This window comes from Pelophylax lessonae (genome assembly GCF_965119305.1).
Source record: "Pelophylax lessonae genome assembly, chromosome: 2".
NCBI lineage: Eukaryota > Metazoa > Chordata > Amphibia > Anura > Ranidae > Pelophylax > Pelophylax lessonae.
Window position 1 is genome coordinate 53,544,017 of NC_138769.1, and position 24,218 is coordinate 53,568,234.

General features: G+C 43.2%; 1 protein-coding gene across 2 annotated transcripts in view; it reads right to left on the minus strand.

Annotated features, from left to right (window-relative positions):
- TTC3 (tetratricopeptide repeat domain 3) overlaps positions 1 to 24,218 on the minus strand; it is a 456,491-nt gene that overhangs the window by 24,012 nt on the left and 408,261 nt on the right. For both annotated transcript variants that reach the window (XM_082245196.1, XM_082245195.1), the window contains 5 exons: positions 18,832 to 18,897; positions 15,267 to 15,416; positions 13,605 to 13,744; positions 10,876 to 10,944; positions 1,731 to 1,830 (listed from right to left, as the gene is read on the minus strand). In XM_082245196.1, coding sequence (XP_082101322.1) covers positions 1,731 to 1,830; positions 10,876 to 10,944; positions 13,605 to 13,744; positions 15,267 to 15,416; positions 18,832 to 18,897 — 525 coding nt within the window. The remainder of the gene's footprint in view (positions 1 to 1,730; positions 1,831 to 10,875; positions 10,945 to 13,604; positions 13,745 to 15,266; positions 15,417 to 18,831; positions 18,898 to 24,218) is intronic.

Genomic DNA, 24,218 nt, shown 5'->3' on the forward strand with positions numbered 1-24,218 from the left:
TTAATATTTATGCCACCAAAGTTATTGTGTGCTGTAAACTGCCTCCAGTATTGCTCCTGCTGGAGGCTGCCATTTTGCTGAAGCCCAGAGCCCCAGCAGTAAATCATAAAGTGGGGCTAAACTCATTCATTTCCCAGTTTCAAAAAACAGTTCTGCTCCTGGAATGCTGGAAATGCAAACTGACACATTTGATTGTGCCCTTAACCAAACTGTCAAACCAAATGGTTGGTGTCATAACTAATCACATGTGGAGCACCACAACAGTTGCAGATCAAACAGAAGCAGCTTCCTTAGCTATAAAGGATAGGAGAGTTTAATTCCACTTTAAGGCTGTCAGCAGATCGGCCTCTACAAACTCAGCAGTGCCTAAAAATGAAGAGCAAATGAGCATGTGCAGAGCAGGGTGAGACAGTGTATTACTGGATATCAAACAGTATGGGCACTTATTTTGAATGTTTCACATAGCTCTACCTGCAAAATGGGCCAGTCTGAAGTGATCTAGCAGGACTTAATTTTCTGACTAAAGTTCCACTTTAACTGAACAAGCTGAAGTTGGAAGCCGATTAGCTACCATGCACAGTTGCACCATATTTTGCACTCTCCAGTAGGGATGAGCTCAGGCCTGTTCAGGATCTTAGTCCCAACCCACCTGAGCAATCCCACCAGGAAGCCCTCACTGCACACCACCTTTCCTGGCCTGCAGCTGCACATAGACACGCTGCCTATGACTGGTGGTGTGCAGTGACATCTTCCTTGGGGGGTGTTGCTCAGGTGGGTTGGGACCAGGATCCAAACATGCCTGAGCCCATCCCTACTTTCCAATCTGATGAGCGAATAATCTTTCTGTCCCTCTGCTCTTTCCTTGATAGCCTTTAAACACTACAGTACAACTGACTGGTTCCTTGTGCCGCTTCACATTCTCCCAATCTGAGCTCTGCTGTAAAGTGGATCACAAAAAGAAGGTTGCCAGGTCACATTCAGGTGCTTGCACTACATGCAGTAAAAATAGATACCAATAAATATGTACCAATTAATACAGAGCTACAATTATTTGTGTCTTATGTCTTTCTGCCTTTAGCAAGTCCTTTCCTGTGTTGAAAAGTATTACTCTTAGTCGCTTGTCTGCATATCCATCATTAAAACCTTTAAAGCTACAGGAGCGATCCTGAACCCATCTTCACTTCCTGCCTGAACAACTTCAATCATCATCAATCCCCTCTCCTCCTGAGCCTTATGGTCACTGTCCACCTTTTACAGCTAATAGCTTTCTTTGTCATTAAACATTTTGTTCCCCAGCATTATATGAAGGAACATACCCCCAACATCCCTTTAGATGTGCATGCTCAAGAAACTAATGAACAGATTGCCCAGCTAAATGTTTATGTAAACAGTAACAATGCACATTTTGGTCTGTCAAAAATACACCATTAAAAGCATTGGATTAGAACTGTTCAGCAAAACAAAAAAATATCTGTTTATCCAGCCAGAAATCTTGTAAGCTGATAATCATATGCCTCCGGACTGTTATCGGTTAGAAATGTTCCCCGCTACCGCTGACTACAAAGCACCACCTCCTGTTATGAATAGGAGAGGGAGGTGTTATGTAGTCCTAACACACTCTCCAGTGGAATATACAAAGGAAAGCATTATATGCTTACATTACATTTCAGTTTCAAATGATTCCAGCAGACTGATTTTGTTATGGGTTTTCTGGAAAGGAAAGTTCTCACCTCAGCAGCTATGGCCCTCTGTCTGGTCTCCTCCCTTTCCTCCTCACACTTCTTTACATGCCTCTCCAGCGTTGCTTTTTCTTTATCAAATTTACTGTAACTAAATACACAGACATATTCAGCTATAGAGGAAAGTTAGCGGCTAATGTACACAGAATAATTATTAAATACTCTCGATAATAAAAAAAATAAATCATCTTAGGATTACAATAGAAAATAGCAGTTGCTGGGGACTTAGGTTAAACTACAAATGGAAGAACAGATTGTAAACTAACCTTACCCCTTGCCACACACCTCTGGGCATTTCAAACTTAGTATGTTATGTTAAAAGGGAAAACTAACTACAGTCAAAATGATCCAGTAGATCCAGATCAATAGTCAGCTGAAGTGATTTCAAAATCCAGAAATTTCTTGTAGACGTCATGTTTTGGAATTTTTTTTTTTTTTTTTTTTTTAGAAAAACTCTTTTCTAAAACCTCCTACTGGTCAGTGAGGCTACTCATCACATTAAAGGGTCAATAGAGAGGCTTTTGATGCTGGGAGATGCTGGGGCAGTGCCATGCATTGTCCAGATATGTGCAAAGTGTCAGCTGCCCATATCTGGACCTACTAATAATTTTGATGCATGTTTTGCACCAACATTAGCCTCTGGTTCATTCATTTTTCCATTATGTGCTTAGTTTAACTTGTTTAGGTTTGGGATGGGTTTAACGTGCTATAATTTGCAACTTGTAGTAAGGTTGGAAAAATCCCAGGAATCCCTTGGGGGCATTGTGGAGAGGGGGCAAGGGATTATGAGGCACCATCGCTCTGAATGCGCAAAGGGATGCTATCTCTAAGTATTTCTGTTACAAAGTAAGATGAACTTCCTATCCTACACCCAGAAAAAAAATTGAGCGTGCTGCTTCTTCTGTGATTAGTCAGTGGGTGGTGGCCAATGGGTGTCCGCCGGCACCCGCTGATCGCCAAGGGGAGACACTGGAAGGAGCTCTGCATATGTAAACAATGCAGAGCTCCGTCCTGTCAGGGAAAAACATCCAGTGCATCTCTTAGTGAAAGCAGCACACTGTACATGCAAAAACACCCTTTTTTCACCCTAGATGTTTAACCCCTTCCCAGCCAGTGTCATTAGTACAGTGACAGTGCATATTTTGAGCATTGATTACTGTATTAGTGTCACTGGTTCCCATAAAGTGTCAAAAGTTAGTGTCAGATTGTATTATGGCCCCGCTATAAGTCACTGATCGCCGCCATTACTAGTATATATAAAAAAGTGATTTTTGTACTTAACGTAATATCCATTTATAGGAGTTCATCGGCAGACACAGCGCTCCATAAATTATAACTACTGGGTTATTTTGCCTCCTCCAGGAGTAGGACTAGGCAGAAAAAAAAACACCTGGCTATGCCCATGGGCCATCCTCCGCTTGGTATATAACCTCCCTCTCTGCTCTAGGTAATCAGTTTAGTAGCAAGCAGTATTAGAAGTATCAGAACTTCATAGAGGGGTGGGTGCTGTGTATGTCGATGAACTCAGAGAAATGGATTTTACGGTAAGTACAAAAATCCCATTTTCTCTTTCGTTCATCGTTGGACACAGCGCTTAAAAAATCCTAACTACTGGGATGTCCAAAAGCAGTGTCAAAAGGAAAATGAGGGGTGGGGAAAATAACCCAAGGCTAAACATAAGAGCCCTTAACCGGGACACAGGAGCCCCGTCTGAAAAATAAAAAAGTTTAAAGAAAAACACCCCTCAAGGAGGGAACAGCCTCTCTTAAACAGCGGCCAAAAGAAGCAGCCGCAGATGCCAAAGTATCTACCTTACAGAATTTTGTGAAGGTATGCACCAACGACCTACTGGCCACCTTGCAAACTTGCGAAATTGATGCCTGAAGATGGAGGGCCCAAGAAGCACTCAGCACCCAAGTAGAATGCACCGTGACAAGGAAAGGTGGAACTTGACCTTTAATGGAATAGGCCTGAGTCACCGTCTGTCTGATCCATCTGGAGGTGGTAGCCAAAGAAGCGTCCGGCCCTTTTCTTGGTCCGTCCGTAACCACAAAAAGCGAGTCTGACTCAGTAGCTGCCAGATACACCCGAATCGCGTGAAAAACATCCAAGGTATGCAAAGCAAATTCCTTGGGATGAGCCAGTTTAGGACACAAGGCAGGCAACACAATGTCCTCATTCAAATGGAAGCCATAGACCACTTTGGGCAGGAATGATGGACAGGGACAAAAAAACACTTTATCCCTATGGACCACTAGGGACTGCGACAGGATAATGCTGCCAATTCCAATACCCTGTGGGCCGAGGTAATAGCCACCAAGTATGTCACCTTCTGGGATAAAGTATGCAAGGGAATCTCCAGAATATTCTCAAATGGAGGTTTCTGGAGAACTGAAAGTACTTAATTGAAATCCCATTGCGGCATAAGAGACAGCACAGGTGGAGCCACATGTTGAACCCTCTGAATGAAGGTACGAACTAAAGAGTGCGTGGCTAGGGGTCGCTGAAAAAAGGATTGCCAGGGCAGACACCTGGCCCTTGATGGTACTCAAGGCCAGCTTCTGATCAACGTCCTGTTTCGAGCCACATAAAAGAATTGAGGACGAGCGCAAAGCAACTCACATCAAGAAATGTACACTTTCCACGTATGATGGTATGTATATCTTGCTGGAAGAAGACTTCCTTCCTTCACCATAGTAGGGATCACTGATCCAGACAGATCTCTATACCTCAGTATCTGGCTTTCAATAGCTAAGCCATTAAAACCAGCGACTAAAAAGCAGGATGGTAGATCAACCCTGGGACAACTGGTCTTCTCTGAGAGGAAGCCCCCAAGGGACGTTTATGGCCACTAGCCTGATTGGAAGATCCTTGCCCTTGATTCCTTACAGGAATTGCGGAAGAAGCCTGATCCAAGGATGATACTGGCCTTACCGTGGCCCTTGGACGCCTGCAGCGTCTGCCAGAGGAACCCATGATCTCTCCACAAACTTCGGGATTGTCCTGTGGAGCTGAACCTGCTAAAGGAGCAGCATGTAGGACTGTGCAAACAGAACTGTCTTGAAGGTGAATACCACCAGACTCAGAACGTGTATGCAAAATGGGAGAGAGAACTATCTGTGTGACAGCAGCCGGTGAATCACGGCCTGTGGTTCCTGAAGTTTGTCCAGAGGAAGGACCACCCTGGTCGGTTTAGAATCAGACCTAGGTAAATCAATTCCCTGGACAGGGATAGGGGGACCGTAGGTAGTTCAGACACCACCTGAACCTTTGCAGGAATTAAATCCAAACAAGGAGACTCTGGACCTAAAAAACCTGAAAAGGACAAACTTTGTCCCCCTTTCTGGGTACTCCCAAAAAAATAACTTCGTGGATCCCCTTGATGCTCATGAAGGTGGCTGAAAATAATGCCGGGTGGCCAATAATGGGTGAGGGTAGACCTTTATGCTGAAGGGGTCTTGTCTGTGGGTTCGGAGAAGCTAACTCTAGGCTTACCAGACCAAAAATGCTTGGAAGCGCCCGGGGAAGATTTGAAAGATCTATTTCCCTTTTTCACTGTCCAAGCCCTGGTGCAAAAGCTTGGCCCATTCAGTTAGGGTCTGAGACACCAGGGCTGAGGCCAAGACTGGCCGCAATGTCGAACCATTGTGGTTGCCACAGCCTACGCTTTCCTGTCAGCCAGGTCCTTAAAGTACAGGAATTCCTCTACTGGGATCATGGTAGCTTTGTTCAACCTGGAAACAGGAGGGTCCACCTCTGGTAGACTAGTCCACTTTTTTTAAAAGTTACTCCTCAAAAGGGTAACGTACAGAAAAATGTTTGGGGACCACAAAGGGTAATTTTGGTCGTTCCCATTCCTTACAGGAAAACCTGTCAAAGTAAGGCACATAAGGAAACACCTTTGGAGTGCAAGGCGACTTATGCTTACCAAACAACACAGCTACGTCCGTGGCTACATCAGCAGCATTCTCGATTTTTAAAGTCTCACGCACTGCAGTGATAAGTGCGTCTACTAGCACTTTTTAATTCACTGCTGCCACCATGGAGGAATCATCCTCACTTTCGGATGGATCTGGGGGTGTGATATTAAGCCCCCCTGGACGGGCCACGGTGGCATCAGGTTCAGAATCAAATGGGAGAGACTGAGCAGGGAAAGGCAGAGGAAGCTTCCTCCTGGGCCTTTGCCCACATGCCACTTTCACCCGGGACACTAAGCACTGCAGGCTCATCATCAGTGCAACCATGGGAAGGTGGGGTTCCGAGGGACCTGCCACCTCCATGAGGGAGTCAGTGGGGGAGATGTGACCCTGAGGTTCCATAAGGAAAGGAAGACCTTGCAGTACAAAAACAATCTTTTGGCACCACTAAAGGATGCCTCAAGGCTCAGGGTACCTATCAGCAGAGAGAGAGAGATATAACAGGGACCCCCAACGACTCACCCTACCAATCACCACCATGGACGCCATCCCTGTCTATAGGTCCTGGGCACAGGAAGAGGAAACTGTGGAGGAAGAGCTTCGGCATCTCCGCGAGGCTTCAGTCGTCTCCAACGTTTTCCGGACAAAGAGAAATTGGCCCCTGTGACATCATCAGGCTACACAAACATGGCCACCAGCTGTAGACCTGCCAGACTAAGGGAAAATGGCCCCCGTGACATCGGGGTACACAAACATGGTCGCCAACCGGAGACCAGCCAGACTAAGGGAAAATGGCTGCCATCAGCTACAGCATCCTGCCACGATCTTCCCTGTGACTGCTGCACCCTCTGCAAGGGGACCCCCTCCTGAAGGTAGGACACACATTGAGGAGACTTCACTGTGCACTCTGCACCGGTCTCTGCACTGGGACCGGTATTCTGTCAGAATACTGCTACTAAAGTGATGTACGGACTAGAACAACTTACTGCACATGCGCCATGCGTTCCAATAGGTTTCCTAATGTGACAGAACACGAAGCAGGGGCGGACATCTTCTTACACCCACGCGAGTCCTGAATTTTACATTTATTTTAGCAGTAAACTCACCTTATATACTGAATCACAGTATTACATTTGTATGATTATTGTATTCTAGTAAGTACAGCAAGAAACCTGCAAGTAGAAGGTGGCGACGGCCATTTTGCTTCACGCCACACTGCTCAGCACCAAAATTGAATATTTCACTCGGTCACGGTGAAATAGTCTATCTTCGAATACAAGGTGAGTTTACTGCTAAAATAAATGTAAAATTCAAGACTTGCGTGGGTGTAACAAGATGTCTGCCCCTGCTTTGTGTTCGGTCACATTAGGAAACCTATTGGAACACATAGTGGCCATGTTAGAATGCATGGCGCATGCGCAGTAATTTGTTATAGTCCGTACGTCACTTCCGATAGCAGAATCTGATAGGTAGCTGTATTCTGACAGAACACCCCCTTGCACTATACCCACACTGCAAACAATGGGGCATGCACCTAGGGGTCTCCTACACTTGGACCCCTCCAGACTACCAGAGCAGGAAACACTATCCCAGGGGTCTCCGCTGCATCCTCTGCCCTGGGGCCACCACCAGACTCCAGGTCCAGACCGGGGGGATAGAGAGGGGATTTTTAAGAATGGGAGGAGGGAACGTGCAGGCAGGTCTGACCGTTCTTGATGGTTACCCACGTCTACCCCAAAAAAAAAAAAAAAAAAAAACACCAAAAGGGGAGAGGGGGGACTGTACTTACCCTTTCATGGTGCGGTTAACACTCCAGAAAGAATCCTCGCCACCGAAGTAGGTGAGCTGTCGGCCAAGGGATATCCACGGGATATGCGACCCTGCGAGATGTTTAACTCACGGGTGAGCCTCTGTCCGTGAGGCTATGTCGCGGCCGACCTAGCGCATAGCTGCGGTCTGCACGCGCTTGCTGGCTGGGCTGGGGGGACCACTGGATCTAGATTATCCAGCCTGTCGCCCAGCCCGGCAGTTGATTGTAGATCTCCCGAGAGAAAAAACTAAAAAAGATGTAAGGAAGGAAAAAAAAATTGTTGGACCAGAGATCCCAGCCTAGGTCCTTACACCTGACTAGACAGATTAAAACAGATTATCTAGAGCAGAGAGGGGGGGTTATATTCCAAGCTGAGGATGGCCCATGGGCATAGCCACATGTTTTTTGCTCTGCCTAGTCCTACTCCTGGAGGAGGAAATATAAACCAGTAGTTATGATTTATGTAGCGCTGTGAAAATAAAAAAAATTCCAGTACTACATGTGTGCTCGTAAGTTTACATACTCTGGCAGAATTAATGATTTCTTGGCCATTTTTCTGAGAATATGAATGATAACACAAAAACCTTTCTTTCTCTCGTGCTTAGTGTTTGGCTGAAGCCAATTTTTAGCAATCAACTGTGGTTACTCTTTTTAAATCATAATGACAACAGAAACTACCCAAATTACCCTGCTCAAAAGTTTACATATCCCAGTTCTTAATACCGTGTATTGCCTCCTTTAACATCAATGACAGCTTGAAGTATTTTGTGGCATTTGTGGATGAGGCTCTTTATCTTCTCATATGGTAAAGCTGCCCATTCTTCCTGGCAAAAAGCCTCCAGTTCCTGTAAATTCTTGGGCTGTCTTGCATGAACTGCACGTTTGAGATCTCCTCAGAGTGGCTCAATGATACGGAGGTCAGAATACTGAGATGGCCACTCCAGAACCTTCATTTTATTCTGCTATAGCCAATGACAGGTTGACTTGGCCTTGTGTTTAGGATCATTGTCATGTTGGAATGTCCAAGTACATCCCATGCGCAGCTTCTGGGCTGATGAATGCAAATTTTCCTCCAGTATTTTTTGATGACATACTGCATTCATCTTGCCATCAATTCTGACAAAATTTCCTGTGCCTTTGTAGCGCACACATCCCAAAAACATCAGCAATCCACCTCCGTGTTTCACAGTAGGAATGGTGTACCTTTTATCATAGGTCTTGTTGACTTCTCTCCAAATGTAGCATTTATGGTTGTGGTCAAAAAGCTCAATTTTGGTCTCATCACTCCAAATGACTGTGCCAGAAGGTTTGAAGCTGGTCTCTGTGCTGTTTGGCGTATTGTAAGTGGGATACTTTGTGGGATTTGCACAGTAATGGCTTTCTTCTGGCGACTCGACCATGCAGCCCATCTTTCTTCAAGTGCCTCCTTATTGTGCATCTTGAAACAGCCACACCACATGTTTTCAGAGAGTCGTGTATTTCACCTGAAGTTATTTGTGGGTTTTTCTTTGCATCCCGAACAATTTCCTGGCAGTTGTGGCTGAAATTTTAGTTGGTCTACCTGACCGTGGTTTGGTTTCAACAGAACCCCTCATTTTCCACTTCTTGATTAGAGTTTAAACACTGCTGATTGGCATTCTCAATTCCTTGGATATCTTTTTAGATCCCTTTCGTGTTTTATACAGTTCAACTACCAGATCCTTTGACAATTCTTTTGGTTTCCCCATGACTCACAATCCAGAAGTCAGTGCAGCACTGGATGAAAAGATACAAGGGTCTGTCAGGAGACCAGAAACCCATTGACCTTTTATACACACACACTAATTACGAGCAAACAGGTCACAGGTGAGGATGGCTACCTTTAATAGCCATTCAAACCCCTTTATGTCAACTTGTGTGCATGTTATCAGGCCAAAATCACCGGGGTATGTAAACTTTTGATCAGGGTCAAACACAGTTTATTGATAATAAATCCCTTCAGCCAAACACTAACCATGAGTGAAAGAAAAGTTTTTGTGTCATCATTCATATTCTCAGAAAAATGGACAAGAAATCATAAATTCTGCCAGGGTATGTAAACTTATGAGCACAACTGTATATACCATAGTTTGTACACGCTATAACTTTTGTGCAAAACACTCAATGTACGCTTAGATTTTTTTTTTCCCACCAAAAATATGCAGCCGAATACATATTGACCTAGATTTATGAAGAAATTCCATTTTTTTAAATTTATTTTATTGTTTTTTATTAATAACAGAAAGTAAAAAATAATTTGGACTTTTTTTTATTTAAAGCTCAAAAAATAAAAAACCCAGTGGTGATCAAATACCATCAAAAGAAAGCTTTATTTGTGGGAAGAAAATTATGTAAATTGAATTTATGTACAGTGTTGCATGTGCAATTCTCAGTTAAAGCAGCGCCCTGCCGTATAGCAAAAAATGGCCTGGTCATAAAGGAGGGTAAATCTTCCAGAGGTCAAGTGGATACAGCACACCCAGCGGGTGCACCTGTTAGTGTAGGAAATACACTAACAAAGGCTAGTTAAAGGTTGAGGTGGATGCCATTTTTTTTGGACAGTTGGTTGAATTTCATGCGGAGATACATTGGATGCCTTCAGCTACTAATTTGTGCTATGGCTAGGGGTCCAGTTTGCCCCTGTGCCTTTAAAGAGGGGATAACTCCATTCAGGCTAACCTGCCCTTAAAGCGGAGTTCCACCCAAAAGTGGAACTCCCGCTTTAAATACTGCTGACCCCCTAACATGCCACATTTGACATGTCATTTTTCGGGGAGGGGGGGGGGGGGACCTAGATTTGAAAAAGGTACCCACTCCCCACTTCTGTTCGGGCCAGTTAGGCAGTTTGAGCGGAAGTTCTCCTCTCCCCCTCCCTCCCTGCAATCTTCTGGGGCACGTCACAGGTCCCAGAAAGATGCCCAACCATTCACAACGTGCAGCGTGACTCCGCAAGCTGTCACGGCCGGGTGCCCACACTAGAGATGCCGGCGCCGCCGAGAGGGATAGAACCGAGGCTTTGGGCAGCCACATCACACTTTTTGTAGCTGCTGATTTTTATTAAACACAAAAATGAGTGGAACCCCACTTTAATCTATCCACTGCTATATGTGCTTCAACTTGGGCTGGTTACCACTTATTTTTTTTTACATTTGTTTAGGCAAGCTTGGCCCAAACAAACTAGTTAAAGTGAAATTCAAGCTGGAGATCAGCTTTAAACAATACTGTGATGATAGATAGTAAAGCGATCCAACAGCTCCTTTGTATGACCTGTTGGGCTGTGCGGCGTTGCATTTACCACAGATGATCAGGTAAACTGATAAGATTTTCATACAGGGAGTTTTTTGGGGGAGATAAAAAACATGTATCAAATGTAATAACTAAATACACTTACTGTATCTTAGCAAAATCCTTTATATATGCTTCATACTGCTTTTTCTTTTCTTCAATGCTTCTAGAATACCTTCAGGAAGAGAAATAAAGAAAAATCCTGTTAAGTATAAAACAAACTCATGAAGGCAGAGAAAAACCAGTACAAAAACAGATGCAGGAAAATGGCAATCTGCAGAGTTAAACATAAGATCAATCAAACTTTTAAATGGGCTACACAGAGGTTGACGAGGTCACGCCCAAGTAAGTAGACAAGCTGGTAAACAAATGGATACGCATTTGTAGTTATGAATGGAAGATGTAACAGCTTGATAATTCTAAATCCTGTCTAAGATGTGGCTTAAATTTTCTTCACCCATTCTGTACCCCTCAGAACATTTACAAAAAAAACCATTACTGAAGAATTTTGAATATTTTGGGCAGCTTTAATTAAAATCACTGGCGGCTGCAGTTTGATTTGGTAAGGTGATTTTTAATAACACTATCACAACATGGCTTTTGTAGCGACTATATCATGTTTAGGCTTTGTTCTTTACCGATTCAATACTGGGCACTTTTACCCCCTTCCTACCCCAGTCCAATTTTCAGCTTTCAGAGCTGTCACACTTTAAAGAGGAAGTAAACCCTCCTCTGCAAGTTGTACCTATAGGTAAGCCTATGATAAGGCTTACCTATAGGTACTGTAAATATCTCCTAAACATGTACCGTTTAGGAGATATTTACCTTAAATGCAGCCAGTGACATCACTGGCGCATGCGCTCTGAAGGAACGGCCGCTGGTGCTGTTCCTTCAGAGCCCCGTGCCGTGACTGTCGGCTCCCGCACGAATGCGTGGGAGTGACGTAATCGCGGATCCAGCCAATGAGATGGCCGGATGTCACAAACCCTGAAGAAGGGGGACAGAACATGTCACCCAGGAGAGAGGTGAGCGGTCGGGGCCTCGGGGCTTCGTTCTTAGGTATTTCATAATGAGCTAGTGCGATGCATACTAGCTCATTATGTGTTTGTCTTTCAGGTTTTTTTTTTTCAAAAAAAAAATAAAAAATATCGGAGGTTTACAACCTCTTTAAATGACAATTGTGCGGCCACGCATCACTGTACCAATATGAAATTATTTTTTTCACACAAAAATAGGGCTGTCTTTTGGTGGTATTTAATCACCACTGGGATTTTTATTTTTTGCTAAATTAAAAAAATACCAAAAGTTTCTTGATTCTGTCAGAAAATGTTGTAAATAAGTAATTTTTCTCCTTCACTGATGTGCGCCGATGAGGCTGCACTGATGTGCGCTGATGAGACTGCACTGATGAGCGGCACTGAATGGCATCACTAATGGGCACTGACTGGCATCACTTCTGGGAACTGTTGGGGCTGCACGGATTATCTGTACAGTCTCCCAAGTGAGAAAATTCCTATGATCAGCTCTCCTCTCCTCACAGTCTGTGTGAAGGGAGGAAAGCCGATTACCAGCACTTCCTTGTTTACATGTAATGAGCTGTGATTGGACACAGCTGATCACATGGGTAAAGAGCCGCAAAAATCGGGCGCGTGAGTGGGTGAGACTGGGGCATCATCATATGATGTTGTCCCAGAACGAGAGCGCATCCCGCCCGCCGGTATTTTTTTTATATGGCGGGCGGTTGTTAATCTAGTTTCAGTAAAAAAATTTTGCTTTTGTATTGAAAACAGAAACCTTCAGAGATCATTATTTTGGAGTTAAACTTAAACAATGGCTCTAAAATTAAGTGTGGGTGTTAAATTATATAATTCTGAATGCATTTTCTTTTTAATTACATTTTATTACTATCAAAAATGGGACTCATAAGTCACTGATGTGACTGTACACAGGAAGTGACAGGTTACTTTTTATGGAGAAATCAGGGCTGTAATGAAATCTTAATGCCTCAAAGTGATTGTAAAGTCTCTTTTTTTCTATTAAAATATCAAACATGTTATACTTACCTGCTCAGTGTAGTGGCTTTGCACAGAACAGCCCAGATCCTCCTCTTCTCAGGTGCCTTGCAGGAGCTCATGGCCCCTCCCTCTTGTTGAGTGCCCCAACAGCAAGCAGCTTGCTATGGAGGCACCCGAGCCGAGCTGCAGCTCCCTGTATGCATTCAGACACAGAGCTGCCTTTCGGCCGTGCCGCTTCTCTCTTCCTGGATTGGCTAAATGAGTTTGATTAACAGTCTTTGCTGTGTCTCAGCCAATTAGGAGAGAAAGTCCCGAACGGCTGAGGCATTAGTGGATATCACTGGATCGAGATGGGGCTCAGGTAAGTATTAGGGGGGGCTTCTGCAAACAGTAGGCTTTTTATCTTAATGAATAGAATGCATTAAGATAAAAAAAAAGTTGACTTTACAACCCCTTTATCCCATATAGATCAGTCCTAGATTTACTGCCAGGGATTTTAAGTTCTGAATCCAGTATTAGCCAGGGATGAACACTTCTGGGTTCACAAAAACTTTGCCCTTGTGTTCTCCATCCTGAATCCCCTGTAAGAGGCCCTGGCTCACATAGAAGCTGGGTGAGCCCAGGTATCATAAATAGGGATTGGGGGGGGGGGGGAAGCCAAGTGGATGTCAAAAACAGCTAGGCAGATTTCCCTATAAAAACCCTTATGAGAACGCTGGAATAAATAGACCAAAAATATTTGAGATTACACGCCACACCAATTACTAGCGTAATTTTCCAATTCTGATTATGTACAGATAAGTAAATACCAAGTCCTCACCTGTCACTGGCATCTGTGGTCATCTTAATATTATTTTTAAGAGCCTTAATCTTCTCCTGGTTTTCCTTCTTCTCTTGATGCCATTTCTTGGACTTACTTTCGTGATCTTGCTGAAGAGCATTCAGGTCTAGTTTTGCAATCTGCAGGAGGAAAACAAGTATTGGGAATAAAAACTGGTAATATACAGGTAAGAAGGTGATTACAGAACTTCATAAGTACTGCAGTCCACCACAGGCTGCTCAGAAGATGACGTTTCCCAGGCCAACTCCTCTTCTCACAGCTCCCAATAATATGCAGTTGAAGGATAAGTTGACCTTCTGAACATCCTATATGTTACATTCGCATTAAGGGTGTAACATACAGCATGTTCCAGAACACAAGATTCCTCTCCCCCATAGCTACTGTCACATTTAACAACAGTGCAGAGCTCTGCCTGAACAACTGCGTCATTCATTCATAGAGATCTGTGAATGAATAAACTATAACTCCCGTCTGCCACACTCTTGTAGTTCTCAATGGACTACGAATGCGATGATCAGCAAATTTAGGTCCATTGAATCTTCCTCCAGCTTTCTAACTGAAAACCCATAAGAAGTATGAGGAGAAAGCTGGAGTGCTCAGGAGAATGACATTGCACCCGAAATCTACTGATCGCAGGTGCAATACTTTGTAGACTGTTGTGTAAAAAAAATAAACATATACAAGCGGTCCCCGGGTTACAAACAAGATCGGGCCTGTAGTTTGTTCTTAGATCGAATTTGTTTGTTAGTCGGAACAAGTACATTTTTTAGGTGTAGCTCCAGCCAAAATAATATTTTTTATGTTTTTTGAATAGCATAGGGAAGGGTTACCACCCCTGTACCATTTGTTTTGCTGTTTTTATCCCTGTTCTGAAGATTTCACCTCACTTTCTGTCCCTGGATTTTGAAAATTTTGGGTTGTGGTGTAAACAAGGATTAGTGATAAAGCTTTAGTGGAGACACCTTTTCCCCATGAGAACTCTTACAGGAGTGAATTTCCCTTCCCATGGGTAGATTTCCTCTCACTTCCTGTTGTCTCCCTTTGTTTCTAAGTAGGAGTTGTTTGTAAGTTGGACGTTTGTAACTCGGGGACCGCCTGTACAGTAAAAGCACATTTTTTACTTGAAAAAATATGTGCATTCATTAATTTTTACTTACAGGTGAACTTAGTCTTTAAGTTTGAAGTCAATGGTTCCTATAGGAGGGTAAAAAGCAGATTTCCAAGGGTCACTACAGAGCTGCATTGTTACGCCAAAGCTTTGCATAAGTTTATTCCAAAGGAGTCAACATTTTATTTTCACTTAATTTACTTTGGATATATATTAGAAGAAAACCATTAATATCTAATTTTTCCAAAATGTTTTCTCTCAGCTTTGAATTTCTCATCATCACGTGAAGCCCTACCTTTTCTCTATCCTCCACCTATAATCCTTTCAAATCTAAATCCTGCTAACTTGTACTTGTTAGTTTCGGACAGAGTTGGGGCTCATACACACAGGCGCAGAGCCCAGTGCAGCACAAAGAACTGCTTGTTTATCTTTAGGGATGAACGTGGAGTGTACTAGTCCGTTTGCCTATTAAAAGTACACATTCCATTTATTTTATGAACAATTCCAGCAAACAAAAATAAAAATTTAGATACCTTACTATACTCTACAGTCATCTTTATCTCCTCTTCTAGGGCAGTTATCTCCTCTTGGAAGCGACTCTTCAGGGTCTCGTATTTCTCAGTCGCTTCTTTGAGTTGCTCTATTAGTGCTGTCTGCTCCTTTTCCATACGCAAAATATCCCCCTGAAATAAAAAAAAACAACTATTGATATTAATCTGGAAGAGTAGTAAATGCTGATGGCTACATTTCTGCCAGTGTCACACAGCGATGGGTGACGTCTCAATGGCACAAGTTCGCTATAAACATACAAACTCATATTGTAAATGGGTTAAAGCAAGAAAATTGATTCTGCAAGTAAGTTGTCCCAGAGTCAAATACTGTATATGTGTCTTGCCGCTGATGGATTATTCACTAGATTAGCACTGTAGACTTGCATTGCTGGGAACCTGCAACAACAGACAGACCCATCAAGATATGCAAAGAGCTGAAGCACGTACCAGTGAATTTTACCGCACTTTACTGAAGTGACAGAAAGAGAACCTCTCCCTTTTCAAGCATTTGCACTAAAGAATCAACCAAGGACTCTAGGTCACTGGTCTTACGGGTTTCAGTAAACTATGTCATGGCTGCTGATATTGCCAGAGTGGGGTGGGCCTTCCTGTACTACTGGACCTTTCTTGTCCAATGACACAACAAATACTTAATTTTCAGAGCAATAGCTACAATTTTACCTTTGCTTTGGGTTGATGAAACATCTTTCTGTTTGTTTTTACAGAACCAAGGGTCAGAGAGTTCTCCAAGGACCACTGTCAGATAAATCAGTATTTCTATTTTTGGCTCTACAACTTTGGGATTTGGATACACAGGTAGAATGCAGAGTTTGCTATGTTGACTATTCCTGCATTAACAAGAATAGTCATTGCAGGATGCTTAAAGTGGAAGTAAACCCTTCAATCTTTTTCAGCCAAGGAAGCTGCCATCTTGGGCTCCATTTAATCTACAACTGCCATGATACTGCACGTGATCAGTTATGACACCAGCCATTGGATGGTTTAACAGTTTGGTTGAGCGGACAACCAATGGGAGTGTTACATTCCCGGCACATGTCAGAAATGTAACTGTTTTTTGAAACTATAGATTGGGGGGTATGTGAAGTGATTGGCGCTGCCTATATTGTATCAACAGAGGTGTGGTATAAACATTCAAATACGGTTACTTAATACTGATCAAAGATAACATAGGTAAGTGATGTCACATACAGCATATATATTTTCTTAAAAAGCTAAAAAATAATGTGCAGATAGTGCAATAAAGTGACAGGTGATAATTAATTGAACATACCCCCCAATCTTTTGAACATATAGCCCCCTTAGGGCTATATCTTGAAGTGGGCTGCCGCCTGATTCCTTCTTTTCTCTCCTTAGTGCGGATTTTCTTACCTTTTTTCATATTTGTTTTTTGAAACTGTTAAATGGATGGATGGGTTTTACTTCCGCTTTAAATTTAAGTGCCATGATCAAAAAGTATACATACCTTCTGACTAACCCCCTCCCCCAAAGGAGTATTCTGACCAGTCTGAAAATGTCAGAAGGTCCCTTTCTTCTGAAATTACCCCAGTGCTCCCTTATCGACATGGTTTAAAGATCCTGGGTATCATTCAACCTCAAAGAGGAGCTCCATCTGCTAGAAGAACGGACCTTCGGCCAGGGAAAGCAGCAGATTTAGGCTCGGTTAACTCTGTTGAGAGAGCAAAGTCATACGACTTTGCTCTGCAACTGCCTTCCGACTTGGATGCTATTTAGGAGCCTGTACAAGGGCTGAAATCACATCCAAGTCGAACCAAAGTAGTACTTGGAGCGACGTGTAGTATTCGTTAAGACAGCTCTTATAAGGAAACATTGAATTTGACATGCCATGCAACTTGGGGGGTCTCACAAGTCTGATTCTCATGTCACAGCAGTTGGAACCAAGCCTAAAGGCACAACTATTTTTTATTTTTACTACTACAACACTTCAAATACTGCTGGGGTACTGTTTTACATTTTTTTTTAAATTGGTGTTCTCCTTTAAGTGTCCAAAAAAAGTAAAAAATTAATGTGTCTCTTATGATTATAGTCGCTATAGTCCAGTGGAACCAAGCAAACAGTTAAATACACAGTTGAATTACGTAAAGCACTGTTTTATCTATCAAAGGATTTGTATGTTTGGCTAAGCATTCTTGAGCATCACACATTACATCAGTAAGCCTACTTAATGCTATTTATTTATTACGGGCATTTATACAGTGTAGTGCCAAAAATGTACACAGCACTTTACAAACTGTATATTCACACCAGTCCCTACCCTCAAGGAGCTTACACTCAATTCCCTACTGCTCTTGACACATACTAGGGCCAATTTAGACAGGAGCCAATTAACCTACTATCTTGTCTTTTAACCACTTGCCTACTGGGCACTTAAATCCCCCCCCACCCCGCCCAGGCTAACTTTGAGCTTTCAGCGCTGTTGCACTTTAAACGAAAATTGCGCGGTCATGCAACACTGTACCTAAATTAAATTTTTATAATTTTTTTTCAAACAAATAGAGCTTTCTTTTGGTGGTATTTAATCACTACTGAGATTTTTATTTTTTGCTGAACAAACAAAAAAACACAGAAAATTTTGAAAAAGAAAAAACAGTTTTTATAGTTTGTTACAAAATTTTGCAAACAAGTAATTTTTCTCCTTCATTGATGTGCGCTGATGAAGCGTCACTGATGGGCCCGGATAGGCACTGATAGGCTGCACTTGTGGGCACTGATAAGGCAGCACTGATAGGTGGCACCGATGGGCGGCACTGAAGGGCACTGGTAGGTGGCGCTGAAGGGCACTAATAGGCAGCATTCATGGGCAATGATAGGCACTGGTAGGTGACACTTATGACGGGGCACTGTTTAGCACTGATAGGTGGCACTGGTGAGCACTGATAGGTGGCACTGGTAGGTGGTGCTGGTGAAGACTGGTGGGCACTGGTAGGTGGCGCTGGTGTGCACAATTTGCCCTCTCCTCTTCAGGACCGATGTCCTTCTGACAGCAGCCGGCGATCATTTTTTTTTCTCCTCCTCACACTGACAGTGTCATTGGCTTACAGCTGATCACATGGTAAGGGGGCAGGACCGCCCCATTACTCCCATCTATGCTCATGCACGGGAGGACGTCAATGTAGGCCCTTCCGGCAATTTAGGTCCGCGCTGTAACTGTCTCGGCTATAGCGTGGGCGTGAGGTAGTTAAAAGAGAAGTATGGGAATGTGAAAAAAAAAAAAAAAAAAACCACCAACCAAACTTACCTACATAGCTGCAGCTGTCCCCCGCTGGCTCTACACAGAGAACTGAGCGATCAAAGACCGCTCAGTTCTTGGTATACAGTCGGGATCTTTCCAGAGACTGGACCAGCTGAGTGACATCAGCCGACAGCAGGCTTTAGCCCATTGTCTGCTGAAAACAGGTCACAGGAGTGCAGAACTAAGTGCACTTCTGTCTGGCGGTGGTAGGGTAAAATAAAAGTCAAGTTATCAGGAAAACAAAGCCAGGGTTCTGTCCATGAAGAAACATCTTACCTGCTGAGACTCAAAGGGCTGAAAGGCATCTGTATTTACGTCACAATGTGACATTTCTATAGTTACCTGAAATAAAGAAAAAAAACAAATATTAGTATAAATAAACTTTCAAGAACTTGCTTCTAACTAACAAAACCAGACAACTGCCTGTGAGCCTAGAAACCACCAAAATAGTGTCTTCTTACTGATTTTGCCAGCCCTTTACAGACCGCTATTCATCTCTCTGATGGTCAGGGCCTTTTGCAGGATAGGGTGGATTTTTAAGTATGGGCTGGTGCTGACATGCAGTATGCCCCGATTCATTATACAGACATCGGTCAAAAGCTGCAAACACCGTAATGATGCAGCTCTGATACGATCGCTCTCAGAGCAATGATCAAGCAGTATCCTGGCCTGGGATTGGACTTTCAAAGCTTCAAAAATTCTCATTCTATGCAACAGGGGAGGTTATAGAGGATAATATTTGGGCAGCACTTTACAAACTGGGCTCAAGCTTGACCAGCAGTCGACAAATAATGCAACATTCAAGGGGCAAGCAGTTCACCGCTGAAGACATATGTAGGAATATCTTTTCCCAATCACAAGGAGAGCTACAAACAAAGCTACATTTAAAAAGCCTGCCTCATCGTGATTCTGAGCTACTTCCAAACTGCCTGGACAGCTGTTTGTGAGCATAGGCAACAAACATTTTTGGAAGAAAAAAAAAAAAATTATTGTAATTTATGAGCAGAAATCATCATGGCTCATAGAAAGCTACAAATCAATCTGCCAAATGCCTATGAAAGAATAGCTAAACTCCAGCCTTGAGACCAGGATCCCAGGTACAGGTAATCCACAGGTGATCTTAGTGTACAGTAAAAACCTAGCATAATTTTAATCCTTCACGTAAAGGACTAATTGCTAATATTTATAAAATACTGAATGCGATACCCTCACATAAATAATGATCATGGTATCACTGTGCTTGATTGGCCAGCAAATGCACCTGACCTAAATCCCATAGGGAATCCGTGGGTTATTGTCAAGAGGAAGATGAGAGACACCAGACCCAACAATACAGATGAGCTGAAGGCCGCTATCAAAGCAACCTGGGCTTCCATAACACCTCAGCAGTGCCACAGGCTGATCGCCTCCATGCCACGCCGCATTGATGCAGTAATTTATGCAAAAGGAACCTTGACCAAGTATTGAGTGCATACTTTACATGGACATACTTTTCAGTAAGTCAACATTTCTGTATTAAAAATACTTTTTTTTTGGTCACATGTAATCTAATTTTCTGAGATACTGAATTTTGGGTTGTCACTAGCTGTAAGCCATATTCATCAACACTAAAATAAAGAAATGCTTGAAATATATCACTCTGTGTGTAATGAATCTATATAATATAGGAGTTTAACTTTTTGAACTGCATTACTGAAATAATTTAACTTATTGATGATATTCTAATTTTTTAAGATGCACCTGTATATCCATCAGCTAGTGATTGGTGTTAGCATGAAAAAAGAAATCGGTTCTTTACATCATGATTACTGGCACTGTATGACTATTAAAGCTTTTTGGTAACTGTCCATTGACTGATTTACTGTATCTTTGACGCATGCATCTCCTTAATCCTTGTATGCATGCCTGACATTGTCGGGGCATGCTCCTAATGAGATGACGGATGGTGTCCTGGGGTATTTCCTCCCAGATCTGGACCAGGGCATCACTGAGCTAATAAACAATGTCCCAGAGGTGTTCAAATGGATTTAGGTCAGGTGAGTGTGGGGGCTATTCAATGGTATCAATTCCTTCATCCTCCAGGAACTGGCCGCATACTCTCACCACATGAGGCTGGGCATGGTCGTGCACCAGGAGGAACCCAGGACCACAGCACCAGTGTAGGGTCTGACAATGGGTCCAAGGATTTCATCCAGATACCTAATGGCAGTCAGGGTGCCATTGTCTAGCCTGTAGAGGTCCCTCCGTGGATATGCCTCCCCAGACGATCACTGACCCACCACCAAACCGGTCATGCTGAACGATGTTACAGGCAGTATAACATTCTCCACGGCTTCTGCAGAGCCTTTCACGTCAGTCACGTGTGCTCAGGGTGAACCTACTCTAATCTGTGTAAAGCACAGAGCGCCAATGCCAGACCTGCCAATTCTGGCAATCACTGGCAAAAGCAAATTGAGCTCCACGGTGCCGGGCAGTGAGCACAGGGGCCGCTAGAGGACGTTGGGACCTCAGGCCACCCTCATGAAGTCTATTTCTGATTGTTTGGTAAGAGACATTTACACCATAGGCCTTCTGGAGGTCAGGTTGTAGGGCTCTGGCAGTGCGCATCCTGTTCCTCCTTGCACAAAGGAGCAGATACCTCTCCTGATGAGTAAAGAGGACCTTCTACGGCCCTGTCCAGCTCTCCTAGAGTAGCTGCCTGTCTCCTGGAATCTCCTCAATGCTCTTGAGACTGTGCTGGGAGACACAGCAAACTTTTTGGCAATGGCACGTATTGATGTGCTATCCTGGAGGAGTTGGACTGCCTGTGCAACCTCTATAGGGTCCTAGTATCGCTTCATGCTACCAGTAGTGAAACTGACCCTAGCCAAATGCAAAACTAGTGAAGAACAGTCAGAAAAGAGGAGTAGAGAAAAAAATGTTAGTGGCCTCCAGCTGTAAAACCAATCCTGTTTTGGAGGTTGTCTTACTGTTGCTCATCTAGTGTACCTACAACACCAAAGCAGTTTAAACTGATGAACAACCCCCTCTGCTACGTAACTGACCAGATCAATATCCCAGGAGTTTAGCTGACTTAATTCTATACTCTGATTAAAAAGTGTTCCTTTACTTTTTTTGAGATATATATATATATATATATATATATATATATATATATACACACACACACACACATACACACATTTTATATATATATATATACATATACATATATATATATATATATATATATATATATATATATATATATATATATATATATATATATATATATATACACACACACACACACACACACACACACACACAAAATTCTAGCATAAAGTACCAGTGCTAGGTGTAAGGCTTGAGACCGCTCTCACAGGCCACCTTGCATGCAGTTCATTGCTACTCATCTTTAAAGTTTACCAACCCCAAGCTTACAGAGATTGTTTAATAAATGAGGTCCATTTGCACACATTTCAGAGTACGGTAAAGATCAAGTTATTTTGTTATAGAAAGCCTTTGCCCTTCCCTTTATTGTTGGCCAGTGAATTTATGAATTGTCCAAATTTGCAGAACGCTCTAGAAACTAGTGCTCTGGGCTTTTTTTTCTGAGCACTTTAAAGTAAACTGTTTATGGTGCCCAAGCAGACAAAAAAGTAACAGGCTGCCCTTTGTTGTTACCTACCTTCAATACACTCCTCTGACAAATAGATCACCAGCCAGAGCTATAGGAAACAACTAGTATTTCAGGGTATGATGCAGCATGAGACCTTCTCCTGTTCCTCCCATGATGCAGTGCTCAGTGTTTAAATGGCCAATTGCCAGGCCTGGGCATGGTCACGAGGGGGCAGGGTGAAGATCCTCAGACCCGTGTATTCTCTGACACACAGCAACCCTGAACTTACACAGAGCTTCCTACTCAGGCCAGTGGGGTAGGTGAAAAGAATAGTAGGGGAGCACAGGAGAGCTAAGTATCAGCATCAGAAATAAGTCTATCAAGAGAACCTGTCACTGAATGGGACAAGGCTGAACACAGTTCACTTCAACATCATCGATTTTTTTCAAAATAACATGGTATAAGCATAAATTTCCTTTAAAGTTGAATTACGGCTATATTTCTAACTAGCCTTAAAACTGTCCCCTCCCCCCTAACACCTATGCTAACTAACCTGTGTAAGAACGATAAGTATACCTGGCTATTTTTAGCTAGATCTGGTCCAGTCAGGATATCCGGCTCCCTGTATCAGCCAGCGCTTCTTCACGGGAGAGGAGGGCAAGCAGACAATGACTGGGACATTGCAGCCTATGGATGTCACCTCTCTAGACGTTACTAGCTGTTGTCTGAGCGCTCTCTCCTCTCCCCTGCAGCTGCCACTGGTTCACACAAGGGAAATTACATTTCAGGACCAGAGCAGCCTGAAAATAAGTAAAAAAAAAAAAAAAAAAATGCGCACACGCACACACCTCAAAATTAGAATATCAAAAAGTAAATTTTTTAAATTAATTAAATTTAAAACGCAAAACATATTTTATATAGACGTGTTACACACAGAGTGATATATTTCAAGCTTTTCTTTATTTTAATGTTGATGATTATGGCTTACAGCTAGTGAAAACCCCAAATTCAGTACCTCAGAAAGTTTGACTATTACCCAAGACCAATAAAAAAAAAAAAACTGGACTTTTGCCTTACCGTAAAATCCTTTTCTCTGAGGTTCAATGACGGGCACAGCTCCATTTCATCTTAGACCCTTGGCTTATGCTGCTCTCTCTTCAGGAGTAGGACTAGGCAGAAACAAATCTGGCTACGCCCCTGAGGCAGTCCCAGGGGGTATACCATCACTTCCTGCTTTTGAACTTCAGTTTGTAACAAGCAGTGTCAGAAGAATACATAACACAACCCAACAGAGGGGCAGGTGCTGTGTCCGTCAGTGAACCTCAGAGAAAATGATTTTCTCTGCAGCCGATCATGAGACAGGCGTAGGTTGGAAGGAAAGAACCTTGCCAGAGGCAAGGACCGAAACTCGATCTTGTAACCAGACCGAATCAACTCGTGGACCCATTTGTCGTGAATGAGCAAGGTCCACGGGTCCAGAAAGAAACAAAGACGCCCCCCCCCCACCCCAGATACTGGTGGAGGTGCCCCTTCAGGCTGGGGAAAGCTTGTCTGCGGAACCAACAGAGCTCGCTTTTGACTCATCAGCCCAGGGTCTCTTGAAGCCGCCCCGCGAAGGTACGGTGGATCTTGAACCCTTGGCCTGCGATCAAGTCGGACGAAAGGGCTGCTTTTGAGTCAAGAAAAAAAGGACCACATTTATGACGAGGGTCCTTGCCCTTGGCAACCTATGGAAGCAAAGTGCTCTTACCTCCCGTAGGACCTTTAATGATCTCCTTCATAGGGGCACAAAATAAATGGTCTCCTATAAAAGGGAGATCAGTCAATACCTTTTTAGAAGCCTGGTCGGCCAACCAGTATACTTTAACTATATCATGCGGCAAAGGATCACCGCCGTCACAGATGCTCTGCCAGCCAAATCGGCCACATCCTAGGATGCGTCACAGATGTACTGTAGACCCTGAATCAACTGATCTGCCAGCTCAGGAGGATCTTGATCCCCTTCCAGATCCTGGCGTAAGATTTTTGCCCATTCCGTTAAAGTCTAGGATACCAAGGTGAT